Source organism: Megalobrama amblycephala, linkage group LG15 (genome assembly GCF_018812025.1).
Source record: "Megalobrama amblycephala isolate DHTTF-2021 linkage group LG15, ASM1881202v1, whole genome shotgun sequence".
NCBI classification, from domain to species: domain Eukaryota; kingdom Metazoa; phylum Chordata; class Actinopteri; order Cypriniformes; family Xenocyprididae; genus Megalobrama; species Megalobrama amblycephala.
This window is the reverse complement of record NC_063058.1, coordinates 21,591,431-21,606,604: the sequence shown is the minus strand read 5'-3', so window position 1 is coordinate 21,606,604 and position 15,174 is coordinate 21,591,431. Positions and strand designations below refer to the sequence as shown.

At 38.7% G+C, this 15,174-nt stretch overlaps 1 protein-coding gene across 2 annotated transcripts in view; it reads right to left on the bottom strand.

Moving 5' to 3' along the window:
* tafa5b (TAFA chemokine like family member 5b) overlaps positions 1–15,174 on the bottom strand; it is a 69,237-nt gene that overhangs the window by 14,698 nt on the left and 39,365 nt on the right. For both annotated transcript variants that reach the window (XM_048159065.1, XM_048159066.1), the window contains exon 2: positions 7,295–7,444. In XM_048159065.1, the coding sequence (XP_048015022.1) occupies positions 7,295–7,444 (150 nt within the window). The remainder of the gene's footprint in view (positions 1–7,294; positions 7,445–15,174) is intronic.

Genomic DNA, 15,174 nt, shown 5'->3' with positions numbered 1-15,174 from the left:
TATGGAATTAATGCAGGTGCTCAGTGAGCGGGACTTGATTATCCTGACATCTGGCCGACAATCACCTTGTCTAATTGTTAAAATGCTCTCCTTCCCTTGACTTTCCGCATAGTTTTCAGGGCATATTCCAGCTGTCGGCTCTCACCTCCCCGCTACCACCAGCTGAGGGAATTGGGTTCTGTTGCTGTCACTTCGTGCCCGCTTCCAGGCAGAATCCGCAGTCCCTTTGAGTCCCAACATGCTGCAGCCGCCTCTCGTTTAGCTTTTTCAGTCTGATTTGATATTGATGCCAGACTTTCCAGGGCACTTTGATTCTGTTCTACATGAAAACTTCATGACGGTTTAATTTCCTGTTGGTTTGATGATAAATTCATTTTAATTGTCTCGTCAACATCGTTACCCAAGACATCTTAACGGATTCCAGAGAGCAAATGTGTTTTCAGCTCTGCTTTTCTTGTTATTCATATTACATGGAGGCAGTTTGCAGTTAGAACTGACCTGTCAATGTACTTGTACAAGTGAAAATTTAATTATGCTAGGAACATGAATTATACGTAATTTCAGCCTGGTTTCATGCCAAAGAATGTTGTTTTTTTTATATGGTTCAGTCTGTGTGTGAGTACTTAATTTTATGTTAAACACCACTGATAATACAATGCTACACCTCCAAGTTTTGACTATATACCCTAGTAAAAAAAAATACTATACCAAAATCTTTTTAAAATACATTTATTTCATACTAAGTATACTTCAAATCCAATAACATATTTATTGACATATCACTTAAAGGGTTAGTTCACCCAAAAATGAAAATTGTGTCATTAATGACTCACCCTCATGTCGTTCCAAACCCGTAAGACCTCCGTTCATCTTCGGAACACAGTTTAAGATATTTTAGATTTAGTCCGAGAGCTTTCTGTCCCTCCATTGAAAGTGTATGTACGGTATACTGTCCATGTCCAGAAAGGTAATAAAAACATCATCAAAGTAGTCCATGTGACATCAGTGGGTTAGTTAGAATTTTTTGAAGCATCGAAAATACATTTTGGTCCAAAAATAACAAAAACTACGACTTTATTCAGCATTGTATTCTCTTCCGTAATCCTTTCCATTGAATTGACTCCATTGAATCCTTTCATCTGTCGGCGTTGGTAATGCACTTTTACGTCGCCGTGGTTGTTTTTGGCGATTAGGACATCCGCGACATGCACACTTACGCACCATTTAAAAAATATAGCAATACCAAAACACAAACAATGTAGAATAGCTTGAATACAGCGTGCGTCTCCCTCAGACTGTAAATGAAGCTCGGGCGCACCGGATAACACGTCAGCAGCGTCTTACATCAGCAGCGTCACTGCGGAGTCGTGAACCACACTCCGGAGCAGAAGGGGGCGGTAATGCACCAATAAGCTGGATGCCAACCGCCGTAAAACAGGAAAGAAGAAGAAGCGGAGTCGTGAACGCGGATTGACAACAGACCCGGAAGAGAATACAATGCTGAATAAAGTCGTAGTTTTTGTTATTTTTGGACCAAAATGTATTTTCGATGCTTCAAAATGTCGCGGATGTCCTAATCGCCAAAAACAACCACGGCGACGTAAAAGTGCATTACCAACGCCGACAGATGAAAGGATTCAATGGAATCAATTCAATGGAATCAATTCAATGGAATGGATTCCGGAAGAGAAGACAATGCTGAATAAAGTCGTAGTTTTTGTTATTTTTGGACCAAAATGTATTTTCGATGCTTCAAAAAATTCTAACTAACCCACTGATGTCACATGGACTACTTTGATGATGTTTTTATTACCTTTCTGGACATGGACAGTATACTGTACATACATTTTGAATGGAGGGACAGAAAGCTCTCGGACTAAATCTAAAATATCTTAAACTGTGTTCTGAAGATGAACGGAGGTCTTACGGGTTTGGAATGACATGAGGGTGAGTCATTAATGACATAATTTTCATTTTTGGGTGAACTAAACCTTTAAGACTTACTGATATAAAATTATAATTAAATTTTATTTGGAGCTATTAAACTATTAGTAAGCATTGTATGATCTTTGTATAATATCAGTCTTAAAGTATTAGTTCATTTCAGAATTCAAATTTCCTGATCATTTACTCACCCCCATGTCATCCAAGATGTTCATGTCTTTCTTTCTTCAGTCGAAAAGAAATGACGGTTTTTAAGGAAAACATTCCATGATTTTTCTCCATATAGTGGACTTCAATGGGGACCAACAGGTTGAAGGTCCAAATTGCAGTTTCAGTGCAGCTTCAAAGAGCTCTACACGAGGAATAAGGGTCTTATCTAGCAAAACGATCTGTCATTTTCTAAAAAAATAAATAAAAATTATATTCTTTTAAACCACAAATGCTTGTCTTGCACTGCTCTGCAATGTGCCACACGTGCAAAGACAAGTCAAACTGCCTTTACAAAAAAAAAGTAAAACACCAATGTTGGATGATTTTGAAGTTGGAGGAGAAAATGAGATGGAGTTTTTCGCCCTACCTCAAGCATGAACTTTCCAACGTGAATACGCATCGCACAGCAGTGCTAGACAAGCATTTGTGGTTAAAAAGTGTATACATTTTTATTTAATTTTTTTTAGAAAATGGCCAATCATTTCACTAGATAAGACCCTTTTATCAGGAATTATCAGGAAATTTTAATTCTGAAGTGAACTAATACTTTAACAACATAATTATGCATGCAATTATGCATGTAATTATCCAAAGTAACTATTATTACAATAACAAGGACACTGTAAAATAAAGTGTAATTATATTTCATATTATATTTGTAAAATATACTTTTTACATTGAAAAATATGTAAGGAGGTGTTGCAAAACATGACATTTTAGAGTATTCAAATGATAATTTTCTTTAAAAAGGTATAAACATAAACTTGCCATATTAACCATATTTTTTGTTTTAGACTTTTCCTTCTTTGACGTGCACACTCTTATTGTCACTGAGCCACATGAGATCTACAGTGTCATCTTGTTTTACTGGTCTTCAATGTGCTAAATACAAAAGTCTGCTCACCTTCCATCAGCAGGGCTTGTTTACTCAGCACCTGCTGTCATGCAACTAAAGCTGGCGGTCTTAGTTCTAATACATAATGGCAGACGTGACGGCTATTCTTTCTCAGTATCAAAACCTGTCTGATTGCCTGCCTTTTATCAGATAAAGCCACAGGGCACAAAACAAGATAAAACAGCATCGTCAACTCATTTGAAGAGTTTGGGCTATACTTAGCAGAAGCCTTTTATCTAAAGAAACAAAACGATTGAAGAAATCAATAATTCTTTAATAGCTTCAGACACTCAGAGAGCCAAATTACACAAAATTAAAAGTGAGTGGGGTAAATAGTTAAACAGCAAACAAAACTGAGGAGATATTGAGGGAGCTTTGTATTTCAAGAAAAGATTGTCTTCACATGCAGGGGGTAAATTGTCAATTGGATACACTGAGATTTTCTTTCTAAGGCTTAAAATTATATCTGAAGAGAAGAATCCATCGGTTGTTATGAAATAACTGCATTTTTGAAAGGCCAAAGCCTCAAGATCTCTGCTCGCACCGATGGAGAAATTGCATCCGGCTATCTTGTTAGAAAATGCCAATGTAGAGTGACTGATTTTTATTGTCAATTTGTTTGGTAAGCCATGAGAAAATTTTCCAATAATGGCAATGAGGAATTACTGAGACATGAAATCCACAGTATTTATTTATTTTTTTCGACTTGCATTGTTCTGTTTACACTAATTGTATTATTTCATCTTTATCATTTACCGGATTCTGTGCTATTTTATCATGCTTTTGCTTTTTTAAGACTTTTTTTTCCCAGCCATGGTTACTGATTGGCATGTGGTGTAGCCCACTACAGGTGATGTAAGGTCGTAGAAACATGGAGGACTGTGTCTTTCAAAAGCAATTACTCAAGAACACCTACTTTCATCTGGCCACGAAGAAACTCCTACCTTACGAAATATGTCTTGAAATTACTCGGGTGTCATAGCAACAACTGAAAGCAAGAAGACATACGACCACATGATGATAAGCGCAGGTCACGCTGAAAACCAGTCCACACAGGACTAAAACTAAATGCAACCAATGCAAATGCAAAATATCATTTAAAAAGCTCTCGATTAAGTGGTGCCATTTGCTTCAAGTTGACATAATCAGTTTAATCACATTAAAAAAGCTCGGATACAGTACCAGCTGTAAAAGGACCCTGTATTACGTCTTTCCATTGTGTTCACTTTACAGCTGCATAAGCGGGTTCTTTTGAGTCAAATATTTGAGAAACTTAAGTTTGACTCTAATGGGCCAGTTCATTTAAAGGATTAGTTCAATTCAGAATAAAATTTCCTGATAATTTACTCACCCCCATGTCATCCAAGATGTTTATGTCTTTCTTTCTTCAGTCAAAAAAGAAATTAAGGTTTTTGAGGAAAACATTCCTTGATTTTTCTCCATATATAGGGCCCTATAAAATCCGTTTTATTTTTTCCAAAATTCCGTTTTATTTTTTCCCAAATTCCGTTTTAATTTTTCTGGATTTTTTTTTTTTTTTTTTTTTTTTTTTTTTGACTCCATTTTAATGGTTAAATTAAATTTTAGTAATCAAAAAGCATGTCTAATTTATTGAAATAATGAATCTTGTCCAATTTACCAACAATTTAATAAAAATTTAACAAAAAAAAAAAAATTTTTTTAGGGCCCTACGTTTTATTCTTTCCCCTCAAATTTTATTTTTACCAAATTCTGTTTTCTGGATTCCATTTTAATGGTTTAATTCCATTTCAATAATCAAAAAGCATGTCTAATTAATTGAATTCTTAAAAACAACAATATTAATTAATTAAAAAATATATTTTTATGAATTTTATCTGTTGTGTATTTAAATATTTCTGGCAATCAAATGAACGCATACCATTTAATTTATCTTTTAATCATGAAATTAAACTTTTTTGTCAAACACAATGTGCTGCACAACAGAGCTTTACTGTTAAAATTAAAACATGGAAGAAACACTGAGATTATTGTTTAAAATATATTTTAATAATTTATTATTAAATTGATTTATCTAAATTCTATTGTACAACAGTAATATGTTTCTGTCAAGTTAAATCGAACTTTTATTTTGACGGTTTGCCTAGAGCTTTGAGTTTCTCTGTGTTTATGACGGTAGTTTTCTCAAACGAAGCGGTTAAATGCTGATGAAGTGACTTTCAGAGCAGCTCTGGAGATGAATTTGTGCGTTCATATAGTGAGGCGACAGAGGACGAAAACACCGTGAGCGTTGCACGTGCTTCAGCGTGCGTGCGCCCGCGCGATTGTGTGTGAGGCGGTGTGAGGTAAATGAAACTGCGCTTCCGCATCATTCATTTCAGAGTCACACAGGCATGCAGGATTCATGTTTAAATAGTCTTTTTGCGGTTTAATATTCAGTCACTAGTCTATATCGTGATTTAATTTACGTGTACTGACCTGCTTTTAATTCATTCATCAAACATTTGACAAATTCCGTGACATTCCACGTTATATAGTAAATTCCGTTTTTATGACTGGATTCCGCGATTCCGTCCACGATTCCGTGATCGCGGAAATTATAGGGCCCTACATATAGTGGATTTCAACAGCTACCAATGGGTTGAAGGTCCAAATTGCAGTTTCAGTGCAGCTTCAAAGAGCTCTACAGGATCCCAGCCAAGGAATAAGGGTCTTATCTAGCGAAACAATCGTCAAAAGTATATACTTTTTAACGACAAATGCTCATTTTGCACTGCTCTGCGATGCGCCACGCATTACGTAATCACATTGGAAAGGTCACGCGGAAGTACCGCAAAAAAACTCTAATTGTCTCCAACTTTAAAATCATCTGATATTGTTGTTTTACCTTTTTTTTTTTTTGTAAAGGCCGTTCGACAGTCTTTGCACGTTCACTTTGTAAACACTTTCTCGGTACTTCCACCTACGTCACGCGTGACCTTTCCAACGTGATTACGTAATGCGTGGCACATCGCGTGATGAGCATTTGTGGTTAAAAAGTATATAATTTTTATTTTTTTTTAGAAAATGACAGATCATTTTGCTAGATAAGACCCTTATTCCTCGTCTGGGCCCTTTGAAGCTGCACTGAAACTGCAATTTGGACCTTCAACCCATTGAACCCTGTTGATGTCCACTATATGGAGGAAAAAAAAACCTTATTTTCTTTTTTGTCTGAAGAAAGAAAGACATGAACATCTTGGATGACATGGGGGTGTGTAAATTATCAGGAAATTTTAATTATGAAGTGAACTAATCCTTTAATGAATCATTCAAAAATCACTGGACTACCGTGTCTTCTGAGGCAGCGGCAGAACCGTAGGAGGCTGGTATGTGCAGCTTTCTTCCACTGTCAGCGCCACCGGTTTCAAAACATATCTCCGTTATATTGCGTGTCCGGCACTTTGCAACAACACAACCTTGTTTCTGCAGTGACTTTCAGCATGTTTTCTATAACAACGTCTGACATTTATGCTTGACTTGGCGTGAGAAAAGTCACATAAACCACACGAAATCTGATCAGAGCAGTCAGACTGAAACGGATTTCCAGAAATGTGATTTGAATTGAATTTCAGCTTGAAACGGATTTGCCATTCACACTTGCGAAATCAGATCGGATTTCAATCAGATATGCACAAAAATCAGATTTGGACTGACAGTCTGAACAAGGCTTAACATTCTGGTTCATAAACAAATGAGCCAGTTCTTTTAATGAATCGATCAAAAAGACTTAATAATTTAACTTAATAAAGACTTAATATGTTCACTGAATCCATTACATCGATTACTTAACTTTTGACTCATTTACTGAACTGCATGTCTTTCAGTTATGTTTGACTCCTAATGCAGCTTTGGGTATTTAAAGATACTGGAAACTCAAGTTTGTTCATATAACAACCTGTAGTCAAGTTTCACTTGTCATTTGTGTTTGCCAAAAGTTTACTATTTAAATAACAAGCAGCAGCTCGGGGCTAATCTCTCCAAGTCTACATTTCCCCAGCGTCCGTCACCTCGTAACACATTCGGCACACGTGACCTCAGGCACTGATGAAACCTGCAGCAACATTCCAAATCTTGTGAGTGACACTTCAGCCACACTCAGTGAGCAGTGTAATCTCATGGATCAGTTTGGAATCTGAAAGCCCCAGCTATGGCTGCTCTGGTGGGCTTAGAGGCAGTGGCACCAAAGCCTGGATGAGTCCCACCTCAGCCCCTCCTCATTCTTACCATCCACACATGCTGGACTGGCTCTGGTAGTGCCGGCAATCTGGCCCTTCCTGCAGGCACACCTGGCCGTCTGCCGGGCGATGGTCCTCCTTGGCTGACTGCTGTCCCTGTCCAGAGTCACGATTTCACATGTACCCGCCACCAGCTGACCTGAATGAAGGACAAAGAGTTTAGATAAATGTCAGCTGGGCTTTCAATACCACCAGGATGACAATCAAATCTTTTTTAAGAAAACGTGAGTGGTGCCAAACTCCCCGCCACAATGTTAGAACGTTGTGGCTGGTTGCCAGGGTGTTGCTATGTGGTTGCTAATATGAGTGGTTTTAGCACATTTGTATAAAGCACACTCAAGTCTGTAATTCCAGTCCTTAACTATGGCTCAAGTCTAGAGCTGCATAATTAATCGAAATAAAACTGAAATCTCGATATGACTGTGATAAAGGCTGCGATTTCATTTAATAAATATATGCAATGCATATTTCAGGTTGAAGCAAGTCACTGTGATCATTTATAAGCATTTTTGTGTTTATTTAGTGGCTCGTGTCACAGTAAATGCTGCTCCACATGAACTCAGTTTGGGTTGCTTATAATGTGCATTTGGGAGCACAACATGCACCAACCATCTTCACAAACTGAGTATGAGAAACAAAACAGAAATATTAGTATTTTAATTTCACAGATTGTAAAATATAGTAAAATAAATTATTATTATTTTGTTTTTCTTAAACATTTTACAGTGAAATATTCCATTTTTTTTAAAATTACAAATAGTAATAATAATTATTTTTAATATTTTAATTTAGTAGTAATAATAAAATTATTATTATCATAATAATTGTAATATTTATTATTATTTGATTTATTATTTACTACTACTAATTATTATATTTATAATATTAATATACTGTATAATCCCAGCATTTTTTGTCCAAATTGTGCAACCATACACTCTAAAAAATGCTGGGCTGAAAAAAACAACCCAAGTTTGGTTATAAATGGACAAACCCTTTTAAAGATTTATTTTTGCCGTTTTTGCCTTTATTATGATAGGACAGTGATCAGACAGGAAGCGAAGTGGGAGAGAGAGAGAGGGGGACGGGATCGGGAAAGGACCACAAGCCGGAACTCGAACTGGGGTTGCCCGAAGCGCATTAGCGCCACATGTCGGCGCGCTACCCATGAGGCCGTTGGCGCTAACGTAGTTGGGTTGTTTTAACCCAGCGGTTTGGTTAAATGTTTGCCCAACCTGCTAGGTATTTTTATTCAACTCAACTATTGTTTAAAAATTCCTGTTTTGCTTGCTTAAAATGAACCCAAAGTATGTTGGAAATTAATAAATGTTCACATTTTGATGTTTATTGTTGCCTCTAGTAATTATGTGTCTGATTTTTAATTTCCAACCTATTTTGGGTTCATTTTAAGCCAAACATATAGAAAATTTTAAACAATAGTTGGGTTCAATAAAACTGCCCAGCAGATTGGGCAAACATTTAACCCAACCACCGGGTTAATACAACCCAATTGCTGGGTTTGTCTGTTTTTAACCCAGCATTTTTTTAGAGTGTACAAACAAGCACAGCAAACCTGGAGCTTTATCTTTTCTTTTCTTTTTTTCTTTTACTGTGAATCACATTTAACTCTTAAATGCATACATACATTCACTACCCTCCTCCTCATTCATTTTTTAAAGTTAGACATCAACCTTCTTGGTATTCCTCAATCAATTTATTATAAACAATATAAAAAGAAAAAAATCATAAAAATATAAAAGAATGCCTATTTTTGCGTTCATTTTTTGTAAAAATTGTATAGGGTCGCTAACGACCCGAGGTGTGTATGAGTGTACGTATATTTTTTCTGCACAACAATAATTGAATCTTAGATGACGGAAAAAGTGCAATTCACCTTTATTCCACAAGGTGGCAAAGTCTGATAAACAATGCTGAAGTGACGACTCATTCAGACAGAAAATGAAATAATAAAACAAACATGAAATGGCTCAGCGATTTATTGCAGAGCAAGTACTGAACGCAATCAAATATGACTGTAACTGTTACTGGATTAAGCTATTAGTGATCGAAATATTGATTTTGAAGATTTTGAAAATTATATAGTTTTGAGAATACGTTTGAGATCGCGAATTGGCTCATATTCGTGACCTCAAACATAAAAATAGCCTATTATTTGCTGAATTTTACTGGGAAATGAGCTCTGATGAGGACAATGATGATGGCATAAAACATCTGCTCAAACCGAGCCCTTTCAAGCTCCAAAAGGTAACAAAATATGCTTTATTTTATTCTTCTGTAGCCTAATTGTTACTCTAATATCAGAGGAGTTTTATATTATCGCGACAGGTAGAGATCTTCCTTCCATGTTAGATATTGATCCGGGTCGATAAAGACCCGAATATGTAAGAATGATTGGCGAAACAGTCATGCATTTAAGGGTTAAAATCCCCAATTCCCCCAAATCGTGCAGCCCTCAGGCCACTTCTTTAGTGTAAGTTTATGTTTTTTTTTGTTTTTTTTTTCCTTGGTCTATCATCTACCAGGCAAAAATTGCAAGCCTGATTGCTGAGAAAAGTAATAGTACAGCTTTCCTCAGCATGCCTCATGAATTAATCTCATAATTATAGCACAAACAGTGAGGAACTTGTAAAGTGAAATTTAAAATTGCAGTCATTTTACAGTATACATATACATATATAGCCTTTTTAACAGTCACAAAGCAATGCAGATTCAAACCAGCATCTCCCACATGAACACCACAGCGCACTGTGTTTGGAAGTAGCCCACAGCTTTGACAGAATAAATGGATTTTTACGCTGCTGAGCTGTTAGTTTCCCTACTAATATTGTAGACTGAGGCATCACCCTTGTTAGCAGACTGATGGGGACCAAGTTCTGCTGAAGCTGCACACTGCAGCCATTGTTCAATGTTCCTCTATTATCCTGCACCTGCATAAACAGGAATCTATATACACGGTCTCATCAAGCCAGTGCAATATGTTGGATATGGACCTGCGACAGTGAATCATGTCCTAGCAGTGACGTGTCAGCAGAAAAAAGCTTGATGCATCAGGGTGGGCTGCAGATCTTCCACAAAACCCACTGCAAGTCCAGACAGATGGCTAAGCAGGCAGCGTACAACCTCTTGAGAGATCGCTTATGTTAGATGATGATTAATCCTGCCCCAGGATGCCTCAACACCCCTTACAAAGGAATGGTTATGTATACACTTAGGCTATCCTTTGCCAAGCTTTCAACAGGCAGTTGGTCACAATTGCCATAATGGCTTTCGCATTACCTGCAAGACAAAAAAAACATATAAATCTAAAAACTACCGCTGATCATAAAGAGTATGCGCCGTGCCATGAGCAAAGTATCTGTTTGAGGAATCTGATTATTATTATTTTATTATTATATTATATTGCCACACATCCAGAAAGCAATTCTGCATAATTTCAACCCTTAAATAAAATTAGCATAAATATTACAAATGTATAATAATAAGATTACACTGATATACAGATATTGTTCCAAACAATAAAAATAATAATAACAATAATTTCTTTTTCTTGACTGGGAAGGTTTGAGCAACTTACAGTGTGTTTCATAGTACTTCAAGCACTTTTATCTCGAAAGATCAAAGAAAATGTGATTCCTTGTGATATGGTCGCTTTAAACCCCATCTACACTACAGATAGAGACAATTACGTTCGCTACAAAAAGAAGCGTTCAATCAGAGAAGTGTGTCTGAGTATTGCAGTCATTAGTAGTATGTAGTCTGTGATCTAGTGTAGCTGTGAGTGACATATGAGGGTGTATGTCTGTAGCACATGATGGATTATAGCATCTTCTCGACTAGATACGGCGGCCGTGGAATTATTGGCATGTAAAATTACCTGTATGTCTATATATGTATTCAGCTGAAGTTTGATCTACAGTGTGTGAAATGGTTCATCTGACCAAACATGCATGAGCTCCAACACAAACAATGATGGATGGCCCTTCGACTGCCACTGACGAGGCATCAGGGCAGAGGTACTGAATGTAAAAGCACATCCAGGCTGGATTGGGTTGGTTTGCATATCTGGGTTTTTTTTTTACACATAAATAATATATATATATTTTTTTTGCATTTATGAGCACAGCTGAAAATCTGTTTGCCCCGGGCACTAGAGAAAAGAAGCCATAACTTTCAGAGGCTCTCCTCTCCTCTCTCAGCCCATCATCGATTCATCAGGATGTGAAGCCCATCACCTTTTATTACACCCAATATTTCAGTCTACATTTGAAACTGAGAAGAAAATATTGCAGGTTTGTCAGAACTGCCAAAATAAACACGAAAGAATCTGAAGAAAAGTTCTCCAGACGACCCTTGTTGCAAGCTACTCTCGTCATAAAATACCAAGAGAACTTTCAATTCAATCTATTTTTGGCCAACTCAGTTGCCGGAGCGCTTTAGTGATTATTGGAACATTTTCAAGAAGTGATTTGATTTTTTCCCCCTCTCTATCTGTTTTCCTCTTCTCCAGACATCATTTCTCACTCTCTTGCTCTTGCTTCTCTTTCTCTGCAAAATCAAATATCAGCATAAAAAAAAATCTGCTCTGGTATCTGCTCTAATAGGTGAACGTCTGCCTTTTCTCTCTTCAAAGACACTGAATTGAACTGAAGCTCTGAATAAAGTGGAATTGTTAATATGACGGCAGATACTTCATGATTACATCATCACAGAATATGATGCGAGCACGACTCACAGGAAATGAGAGCGGTGATGTGGGTGGAAACTCCTCGTTATCAAAGTTGCTCTGTATTGAATAATGTATTCTTCAAAATAAGCTCTCTGATTCTCGAGACGTGGGACTAAACGGGCTACGGAACTGAAAAAATAGACATTTATGTACAGAGGTATCATTTTGGATTTCTTGCTGTAACCTTGTTCCTTGTTGTAACTTAATCTGTCAGGCCATATGCAGATAAAAAAGTATCTAGTTCAGTAGATGAATTCGTACATTTGTGTTAAGAACCTGCAAATGTTGTTACTTAAAACCAGGTAAAAATGTGGCACAGAATCAGTGCACTGCCTTTTCCCCTTTCTAAAAAAAGTTATCTTCTCGTCCTGTCATGTTTGACAACATCCAGGCTCTCTCTCTTTCTCCACGGCGCCCTAGAGGTGAGCCCCACTCCAAAGCTGGAAGAAAAAAGCTTCACCATTCATTTCCAACTTCAGCCCCAAATAGGCAGTAATGACTGGGCTCTGATAGCTGCCGGAGAGAGAGGAGTCCATAGAGCCATTCATGGAGGCTAATCAGCATGCCAGGAGCAAAGTCTGGCTCTGCAGTGACTGAATGCAGACTGTGAGCGCCCCTCCTTTAATCTCTCACTCATTCATTCGGGCCTGATATGGCTTTATGACAAACCCAACACGGCCACTGTTTTCCGCCACCTTATCGTGGCCTCCTTTCCTCTGCCAACCTTTTTTTCCTTATACATTCCGTTTGTCAGAGTAAAGAATCATTCAGTGTTTACATGCACATTCTTAACCTGAATATGCATAAAACAACAACGCGTGTGGTGATGTAAACATGTTAATTTATCTACCTTTATCAGAGTAAAGTCATAAACACCTTCAGCAAAAACTGATTGACACAGCTAGATTTTTGCCCATTACCTTACCTGGCATGTAAACACCTTAACTTGCATTTTGTTTGGCTTGTTGTAGTGCGTATGTCTGGCTATGTGGTTAAGCGTCCTTAAGATGTCCTTAAGATGAAAATTTTGCAGACAAAAAAAGGTAAATTGTCAATAGAATAGCAATAGAATAGAAGTCTAGCCAAGCATATTTCTGTTGGTCAGTGCAGTGAATTATTGGTATTCAGTGACTCAGATCAGATCGGGACCTCCCTAGTTTTTAATGCTTTATTTAACATCATAACTTATATAACATATGGAATACTCTAAGTCAGATACACAAATGATTAAGTTTTGAGATCACTGCAAGGAAAAAACCTGATTTATTAATAAAGTCTTGTAAACATGGTTTACTTGTGTTCCCAGGTTATTGGTTAGCATGTAAACCGGGACAACAGGCTATTTAAATAAGCTGATTTCCTTTCAAGAGAACTCATGCTGTGTTGGAGAAAATGACGCTATGGGAACTTTTCTGCGTGATTCCACAAGGAATATCAGGTCTCTTAGGGAAAGACCCTCCAGGAAGAAGTGGTTTACACCTCAGCATACGGTGCCCACTCCTCCTCAGTGACCTTAGGGGACTGTTCTGCCAACCTCTGGTGCTTCGGGGTGCAGTGGTTTCCAGCGAGTTCAGATCTCCTTGTCGGCCCGGAGACGTTGTGGCACTGGGAGACTTGCGTCCTCCGAGGAGGTTATTAGAGGAGTCAGTTCGGTTGTTTCCTGTTGGTCATCCGCTTCAGGGCACTTGACTGAGTGCTGACTGACAATCTCAAGAGATTGGTTACCCTAGGTAGAATGGGAATTTATGCCAAATGTGTCACATTGAGTCCTGTTGACGATAGAAAAAGGATACAAAATTCAGTTTGGTTCTTGTACCTTAGTTATGTGGAAGAAACCTTGGTTCTTGTCCCAAGGCCCATGCTGGGATCTCCTTGTCATCGCAAAATGCTTACGATGGACGATTCCCTCACAGGCTGGGGAGCATTCATGGTGGGTCGCTCAGCTCAGGGTCTGTGGAGGGGTCATCATCTCTCTTGGCATATACATTTCCTGGAGATGATGGCTGTCTTACTAAATTTGAAATACTTCCTCCCAGGCCTGAGGGGCCATCATGTGCTTGTACGGACAGACAACACATCAGTGATCTCCTACATAAATCATCAGGGGGGTCTGTGGCATTGCCCACTTTACAAACTGACACACCCGATCCTTATTTGGGCTCCGGGAAAGCTGCTCTCCCTGAAAGCAGTGTACATCCCTGGGCAGCAAAATCAGGGAGCAGACATCCTGTTGAGGCAGGGGCTGAGGCCTGGGGAATGGAGACTCCACCAAGAGGTGGTGAAGTTGTTCTGGAGGGAGTACGGCCAGGCGGAAGTGGACCTATTTGCATCTCAAGAAACAACACACTGTCCACTTTGGTCCTCCCTCACACATCCAGCTCCACAGCTCCACTCTGCTCCCGAGAGTTCTGGAGAGAATCCACTGGGACGGGGTCCACCTGTTATTAGTAGCCCTGTTCTGGCTGGCTCGAGGAAGGTTCCCGGACCTGGTGTCTCCTCTCTCTATAGGAGATTCCGGTCAGGTGGGACCTTCTGGCTCAGGCAGAGGGCTATATCTTTCAACCCCACCTAGGGTTGTGGAAACTGTGGGTTTGGCTTCTAAGGGGGCCCAACTCTTAGAGTCTGGTCTGTCAACTGAGGTGGTTGAGACCATACTTCACTCCTGAGCTCCCTCAACGAGAAAACTATATGCCTTGAGGTGGAGATTTTTCACTTTATGGTGCAGAAATCACCAGCTGGACCCAGTTAACTGCCCTGTTGGTACCGTGCTGGAGTTGCAGGATCAGTTCTTTGCAGGGTTTTATCTCTCCACTCTGAATGTTAATATGACAGCCATAGCTGCTTACCACACACCTTTGGGTGGAGAGTAATTGGGGAGAAACCCGTCAGTGTCGCATTTCCTCTGTATTGCTTTGAGTCTAAGGCCTGCAAGCTGCATGAGGGTACTGGCTTAGGATTTGGCCATTGTTTTAGAAAGGCCTCTCTACGGCTCCGTTCTGGTGATAACGTTGCTAAAGAGAGTAGGAGACCTTCAGACCCTATCAGTTGTCCCATTGTGCTAAGAGTTTGCATCTGGTATGGTGAAAGCCTTTCTATACCCTAAGCCGGGGTATGTTCCTAAG